This window comes from Daucus carota, chromosome 9 (assembly GCF_001625215.2).
Source record: "Daucus carota subsp. sativus chromosome 9, DH1 v3.0, whole genome shotgun sequence".
NCBI lineage: Eukaryota > Viridiplantae > Streptophyta > Magnoliopsida > Apiales > Apiaceae > Daucus > Daucus carota.
In genome coordinates this window covers 10,725,716-10,734,206 of record NC_030389.2, presented here as the reverse complement: position 1 = coordinate 10,734,206, position 8,491 = coordinate 10,725,716, and the positions used below count along the sequence as shown (strand labels likewise).

The following is an 8,491-nucleotide window of genomic DNA, read 5'->3' as shown; positions in this document are numbered from 1 at the left end:
ATCGAAGTGTACATGAGATAATATGAAATACGTCAACAAAAACTTTTTCTCAAGTTTTTAATCCTTTCCACATCCATCAGCTCTGTTCCCTTTGAGATATCTTCTCCCAATATTTCTTTGCAAATTCAGGATTACTAAGCTTTTTTTAGATTTAAATTTTTTGAAAAAACTAGCTACCATGATAATGGTAAAATAATATAGCACAAAAATAATTTTTAATCGTTTTTCAGTTGAAAAGCACTTTGATGGTTGTGGATATGGTGGAATTTAGTTGGTGGGATGTTTTATATATAAATGACCCTTTTAGGTAAACAATGTTTATATTCTTAATAAAATCGAAAAATGATAAATCTTTAAGTGCATTATGTGCTTTTACAAAAACACAGAAATTGCATTTAATTATATTTTGTTGAAAAGTGTTTTGACAAATATTTTCAAAATATAGCACAAAATATTTTTTTTAAAAAAAACTAAGATTTTGATACATATCCTTATTTAAATTACAAAAGCAGGAAAAGTAAATATAAATATATAAATATAAATCTATACTATAATATAATAAGGCAACATAGGTATAATTGGTAGTCGTCTAAAATTTTGGTTTGGTCATTTTCATTTATAACTACAAGTATGCAACAAGTAGAGTTCTATTCCCCTTAAATCATTAAACAGTTTCATACTCTTCAAATTACAAACACTTTGTCATGTACTACGAGATAAAAGCTCCACCATTCCTTTTTTAAATATAATTTAATTAGTTAAATTTTCAGGAGTGAATATAATCAGCCAATCAATATAATTAAATAAAATTTTAATTCATTAATACTAAAACACTAATAAAATAATATTAAAATTTAAATTATAAATAATAATATACAATTATATAGTCGCCCGTGCTTTGCACGGGTTTAAAGCTAGTATAAATAAATATACCAACACCCTTCCCACCTCAATATTATATTTTTCTTTCATTCATACACAAGAGCGACAAGTCGTCTGCTCTATCGTCTTCTCCACCACCGACGCCCCCAATTCGTTTTCAATCGGTACGAATAACAGCAATCTCTACATACAAATATACCCGCGGATCCTTGTTCTAATTGATTCGTATTTCAATTTAATCGATTAACATCTCATACATGTACATCTACGACATCGACTTGTATTTGTTTGTAATTGTAATTAGGTTGACGAGATTGTTTTTGAGATCAATATTAGTTATAATTGTGTTTAGATTTCGTTTCTCTAGTTTCATGATTATTGATGCTTTGATTTTGATTGTTAGGGTTTCGATTTATGGGGATTTTATGTTTTTGTAGTGTATTGAGTTGGAGTGGTTTTGTGTTTATGATTTTGTTTAATTGGTATATGATTTAGGGATCTAAAAATGATTTTAAGCGATTTCGGTTCAGGTGTGATACCACACCTGCTAAAATTAAAAGATATGCATTTAAGTGTATGTGTCTAAGAACGGTTTACTGAAGCTTGGATTCGATAATATATATAGAAGTGTAGATGATTATAGTTGAGTGAAGGAGCCATTTAGGGTCTAACATAGGTTAATAGATTTTTGTGTTGTGCCTATGTGATCGAGTCTGGTTTGGGGGAGTGTGTCAGACGTTGTAACCCTACCAGATATCGTGGTTTTATAGAATGAATTATGGTGATGTATTTGGTGTTTTATCTTGTTATTGGTTCCCGTTTGTTTAAACTGAGGAAAGTTTCTTTAAAAAAAAAAAAGGACTGAGGAAAGGTTGACTTGTTTTGTTGCGGCTGGGAAATTTCATTAATTGCATAATGATCTAATCATATATTAGCACAGTACAAGTCTGATGATTAGTATTGGTTTTCCTAAATTCTACTTGAATATAAATAACTACAGAATATGACATTGTTAGTTTGTTGCGACATTAATAGGTTGTTGCAATTCTAATTTTTAGATGGAACTCACAGTTATCTTGGTATAATCCATCTTAGTTCGTGAATATGTGTATTATTAGTTGCAACCAAACATACTCAGTACTGCTCTTAGAGCAGGTCCAGCGAGTTTCATCAGTTGCGCAAGCTAATATGCCATTTTTCTTAATTATTTTATTATATAATTTAGAACAATTAATATTATAAGCGCATCCTTTGAACAAGGAAACAGATCAATACACATTCAGTAAGTAGAGTTTGATGATTGACAGATGTATAAACTGTTTTCGATTAATAATATGTAGCTGACAAACATAGAGATTTATCCTCTTACATGTTTGGCATAGTGTCACGTACTAATATTTTCTTAATCTACGACCTTAGAATTTCAGTTTGAGACTCCAGTTTTCAGAAAATAGAGGTTGTGTCACATTACCAATATATATCATGCGTACCAATTTAATATTGGTGCATCACTGCACGTCTTTAATTTTTTTTGTTTGTCGGCATTGATATCCGATGTTTGTCATAGCTATTATATGTTATGCAACTTCTCTGAAAGAATAGACTGTAAGCTTACTTGTCAAGCAGTGAATCTTTTAAGCAGCTAAAAGAATATCCCCTGTTGCTACATGGAGAAGGGAAAATCCCCGGCATTATTTGTTAATGATGGATCATTTATGGAGAGGTTTAAACAGCTTCAAGAGGAAAACCGAAAGAGTGCCACCAAGCTTCCCCCAACTGTTTCAGGGGCTCCAGTTCCAAAGCATGTCATAAGTAAGACCGGATCAGTTTCTAAAGTAAATGACTCGCGGAAACCCAGTACAAATGCTTCAGGTGGAAAACTTGCATTCAGTCTGAAACAGAAGTCAAAGCTTGTGGCACCCCCTGTTAAGTTAGATGAAGATGAGGAGGAGGAAAGGGATGATGGATATTCATCAGGTAATGGATCAACAAAGAGGCAGAAAGTTGGCCAGTCTGATGCCCCTGTGCAGCCAACAAAAGGGGTCGATGTTGGTAATTACTTCCTATATACTATATTTCATCGAATATTTGACTTGGGGGTTTATTGTGAATATCATGGCTAATGATGAAAATATGTGACTCTGATCTAACAATACATGGTGCTTGCTAAGTATTCTTGATGCGTGCATTTACCCCTGATAAATATAAAATTTCAATGAAGTAGACAGATTCATTTGTTACGTTGTTCAACCTTCGTTTGGGATTTCTAAAAGTACAAAACGTTCATTTTGTTTAGTTATGATGTGTCAGTATACCACCAGTCCCAATAATTTTTTCTTACATCTCTGTGTTATCATCCCCTATGCTTTTCTTTTTATTGGTCTCCTACCATGGTTTACAATTTCATATCACTTTATCTGGCCAAAGTAGAGGTAGGGCCGGCAATTTCAGACACGACCCGATAACCCGACACGAATTCGACCCGTAAAGTACGAATTCGGGTCAAGATATTTCGGGTTCGGGTCGATTTCGGGTAGACCCAAAATCAACCCGAAAAAATCGGGTCATTTTCGGGTTGGGTTCGGGTAACCAGAAATCCACCCGTATAATATATAATATATATATTTAAAACTTAAAAGTATATACTTAGCATACCAAAGTCAAAACCTAAAGTAACGCACTATCACTTCTTCCCTTTCTTTCTTTTCATGTGCCGCCTCCAAATCTCTCGCTCACCCTTCTCTTCTTTTAGCCTCCAGATCAAAACCCTCTCATTAGTCTTTAACTTCTGAATCTTTAATGTCTGTTTTTGAATCTTTAACTTCTCAATTACTGATACATTTCTATTCGAAATTCTGGCTCTCCTTCTCAACCGGATCAATTTTTTATCACTTCGATTATCTGATATTTTGGATAAATGCTTGAGAACAGACCCTTTCGGTTGAATGTGTGTGTGTGCGAAATTCAAGTTACCTAATGCTTGGTTGCTCGCAGGTTTGTTTGTGAATCCACACTCTAATATGTAAAATATCATCAGATTGTGTAAAAGATTGTGTGGTCTGATTGTGTAGAAGATTAGTTTCTTTTCTTTTGCAATTAAACTGAGTCATGTTGGACACGCACAAGAATTTCGGGTCATTTCGGGTCGTGTCGGGTAACCCGAAATTAAATCGGGTCGTGTTCGGGTCAGATACTTATACCCATTAAATTTTCGGGTCGGGTTCGGGTTGGGTTAAAAAAACTACCCGAGAATGTTGACCCGACACGAACCCGACCGACGACCCGTAATTGCCAGCCCTAAGTAGAGTTATGTGAATGTACTTATGTAGCTTCGCAGGATAAGGGACATATTTGTCGAAGTCATCTGTTTTTTTCAAATAATCTTCAGAGGAAGCTCTAAATATGTATCACTTGAGTACTATCGATTAATTAATGGGGAATTAATATATAATGGTCGAGAAGAGTTTGTTTTTCGATCTCACTGCAAGCTGTGTTGGAATGGAAGTCAAGAATTTGTCCCCTTCCTCGTATGAACTGATAGGCTTCTTCTTCGCTCTTGAACTGAAGGAATAAGAAGACCGAAGCAGTTTTGATTTATTTCTATGTGATATATGCAGCTTAAATATAAAGTTCTATTAATCAGCAGTGGTGGAAAGAGATTTTCAATGACTGATTTGCAAAATGTTGGAGCCTGCTACAAGAGTAATTTGCATTTTCTGTTCATGTTCTAGGTATTAATCAGTTCTTTAAGTGACATGCAGTACCACCATCACCAAGTGATCCTACAGTGAAGAAGGTCGCAGACAAGCTAGCTAGTTTTGTGGCAAAAAATGGAAGGCAGTTTGAACATGTCACACGACAGAAAAATCCCGGTGACACCCCTTTTAAGTAAGTACCTTATATGTTGATGAGCAGCATTATCGTTTATTCTAATTGTCTGTTGCTATCTTTTTTTGCTTGTTTATCTGATTCTTTTTATTTACACTTTTTCATGCATATTTCTTTGTTTGTCCATCGATTTTGTGTGCTGAGACCAGTCATGTATGGATGTTAGTCTGTATATATATTTAGAATACTGATGAGCATATATGGGGGCTTGGTGAATTCACAGTAAAATTGATGGTGTAATATTTGTTCTTAGTATATATCATTCTGTTCTTTTGCATTAATAGTTTTTTCAGATCAAGTAAATGTGCGCGGTGTTGATTCTAGTTGTTCAGTTCATTTGCCTTTCTTACAGTTCCATTGAATTAAATTTCTCGGCCCCTATAGTTTTTGGCTCTGTTTGCTGCGTATGTATTTGATTACTGCTTAATGCATGGACACAGTTTATTGATTGGATAACATCCACTTGTTTGTCAAAACTTTATAAGGCTCTGATGTATTCAGTTTCTTTAGAGTGGTCTTGCATAAAATGTGTAAATGTTATCAAGAGGAATAATTGGCCAGATATAGCCCCTTTTCTTTTAAATATTCAGTTGTGTTTTAGTAGGAAATAAAAGTTAAGTATATCTAGCATCTAGTGCAACACACCTATGTACTTCTGGTTCTTTACTTAATCTAGATTTCTTGCTCTATAATATGCAGATTTTTATTTGATGAAAGCTGTGCTGACTACAAATACTATGAGTTTCGGCTTGGTGTTGAGGAGAAAGCTTTGTCACAATCTGCTGAACCGCGAACGTCACGAAGTGGTCTGTGCTGTGCATCAGTTACAATTTTAGTACTGATAGATAATAAATGATATGTTAAATTTAGTGGACATTACTTTTTACTTCCTAGATTGTATTCCTATTTTGACCATGTTTACTACCTGACTTGACTATTCTCTAGTGGTGCCCTTTGCTCGGGGTTTGTTTGTTCGATTGTTCTGATAGGGTATTGTAGACATAGCTCTAATATCTTATCTTCAAAGTGTATAATATTAAGAGGTGTGAACCTTATACTGCAGGTTTTACTAGCCCTGCAACCGTTAATAATACAGTACATCAGAAGCCACATCAGCAGCAACTGAATTATCAAATTCCTGCATCTGCTTTATATGAAGCTCCTGAGACGGATCCTACCGGACGATCTGGATATGGTAGGGTGACAACATTGTCTTCTTGTTATTATATTTGTCAACTGCTGATAACTTTGCGCTGAATATCCTAGTTAAAGCCTTGCACGAAAGAAACATGCTGATATCTAAACATTGTTTTTTGTTCTGGTAATTTAGCTTAATCAATATAGCGACTCGCCCTGCTTTTGACTTGTCATGAAACCCGAGCATGATATTTTGTGAAATGAGAATATTAGAGTTCCGTTAAACATAAATAGCCTTATCACTTGAAATTAAATACAAAGTGCATGATTAACCGTGTAATACAAATGTTTATATACAAATATACAGTTATGATGGATATTTGGCTGTAGGTGAATCAACTGCTCCAACATCTGCTGATCCCATTGCAATGATGGAGTTTTACATGAAGAAGGCTGCTCAAGAAGAGAAGAAGAGACAGCCTAAGCAGTCAAAAGATGAGATGCCCCCACCTGCATCATTGCAAGGTTTTTTCCTAGTTATTTCTTTTGTTTTATTTCTGTGGAATATATGTATGCTGGTATACCTCCTATAGAGGTCATTCATTGTTCTGCTATTTTCTACATATCAATCTATCATCTTATATCTTATGGTGTAATGATAGCAGGCCCCGACAAAAGAGGTCATCATATGGGTGATTATATTCCCCTTGAAGAGCTAAATAAGTTCATGTCTAGTTGTAATGATGTTGCTGCACAGAAGGCAGCCCAAGAGGCTGCGGACAGAGCAAAGATACAGGCTGATAATATAGGGCATAAACTTCTGTCTAAGATGGGTTGGAAAGAAGGTTTGCTTATATCTCATCCTTGTATTTCGCATTTTTTTTAATCCTGTAGTCATTATTTATAATACTCTTACGCACTTAAGGTATATGTTGATGAACATAGTTGGATATAAGGTGTTTTACAGATTGTTCTGGTGCACATGGTTTTCCATATTTGCTTTAACTAAATTATGCTACCTACATAAGCAAGCCAACGTTAGGCATGACTATTAATTTAAGCAAATAAATGATGATAAAAAAGTGCTAGGTGTAGTATGCTTTTAAAATATTAAGAGAATATTGCTCTCTTTGAAGGGAAAATTTTAAGTAATGTAGTTTCCAGTTGCATCAAATTCATTGTCCACAATCCAATGTATCATATGCTGCATATACCTAGTAAATTGATCCGACATCTGTATCCAGGATATTTCGGCTACTATACCAATGTGTGAGTGGATGTGATAGGTTAGGCGGTCTCTGTAGGTTTACTGAGAGTACACGAGGTAAGAACCTTCTGAACTGGCAAGAGATAAGCCAAATGGCCAACTTATCTGTTGTGTAAGCTAATGATTTCTGTACAATATATTTAGAAATCAGCATTGTGTGTCTTGTGTTTGAGGATACCTATACCGGATCATTTTAAGTAATTTATTACAACACCAATATTTGAAACTAAGCTCGGACCAAGTATAAATTTGTATAAATTTCTCATGATTGGTGCAAGGTGGCTGCAGTAGAGGGTTCAGAGAAGGCTAGTTAGCATAGTAAGAATGTCTTTAATAGGATAATGTTGTGTGGTGGTGATTGGGATGATGTGTCAGCTCAGCTGGCATTGCTTGCGCTAGGGCTGTGTGTATCGAGCTAGTTGTTTGGTTTAGATATATTGATTAGATCCAAGACCGTTAGAAAATATGAATGCACCATACCGATCGAACTTCTTGCATTATGAGTTCTTACAATCTTCAGTACTATATGATAGTTGAAATAATGTGTTGTTACATTTTGCATAATTAAGGTGAGGGTCTGGGCAGTTCTAGAAGTGGTATAGCGGATCCAATTTCAGCAGGCAATGTAAAAATCGACAACTTGGGTGTGGGAGCTTCTAAGCCCGGGGAAGTGAAACCAGATGATGATATATATGAGCAGTATAAGAAGCGAATGATGCTTGGTTACCGTTACAGACCAAACCCAATGGTATACATATATATCCTCCTTCAATTGTAGTATATTTTACAAATGCTTGAATGCCCCTAATATGATGGGATGCAGATGGGTAAAAATTTATTTTGAGTTCCTAATATTTCTCTATGGTTTGCTCCTTTCAGGGTAACCCACGAAAGGCATACTACTGAATGAATGTTGTAAAACCTTCCTTAGTTGGGTTCACTGCAAAAATAATATTAAAGTTTGATCTTGTTGTATCAGAGCAACTGAATATTTTATGTTAGATTGAAGTTTGGTTTCATATTTATGCAAATTTGAGATAATACATGAATTTTCCCAAATTTGGTCTATATTTTTCATTCTTTTCTCCAGTTGCTTAAGGTATTATTATTTCATTTTGGTATAAGTTTAGGATGTTTTTCTGGACTGCGTACTTTGAATGACAACATGAGATAGTTGATGTTTGATTGATTTGAATCTTTTTTTTCGTATTGTAAAATGAGGATTGGATTTGACAAATGCGAAAAGTTTTTTTTTTTTTTGAAAGAATGGTCACTATTTATTTGTATTTTGTATGATTTACAAAATACCACGAGCAG

General features: G+C 34.7%; 1 protein-coding gene across 4 annotated transcripts; it reads left to right on the top strand.

Moving 5' to 3' along the window:
* The first annotated feature begins 932 nt into the window (after positions 1–932).
* Positions 933–8,263, top strand: LOC108202490 (SURP and G-patch domain-containing protein 1-like protein). 4 transcript variants are annotated; one of them, XM_064084725.1, is made up of 9 exons: positions 933–1,046; positions 2,525–2,934; positions 4,644–4,770; positions 5,470–5,576; positions 5,834–5,965; positions 6,298–6,432; positions 6,573–6,752; positions 7,744–7,922; positions 8,054–8,263. In XM_064084725.1, exons 2-9 carry the CDS (start codon positions 2,550–2,552, stop codon positions 8,078–8,080), a joined length of 1,272 nt encoding a protein of 423 aa, XP_063940795.1. In that variant the 5' UTR covers positions 933–1,046; positions 2,525–2,549; the 3' UTR covers positions 8,081–8,263. The 4 variants fall into 4 exon arrangements, with proteins under 4 accessions (XP_063940795.1, XP_017226389.1, XP_063940796.1 ...); XM_017370900.2 differs by having other exon boundaries at positions 6,570–6,752; XM_064084726.1 differs by having other exon boundaries at positions 941–1,046; positions 2,509–2,934.
* The last annotated feature ends 228 nt before the right edge of the window (positions 8,264–8,491 follow it).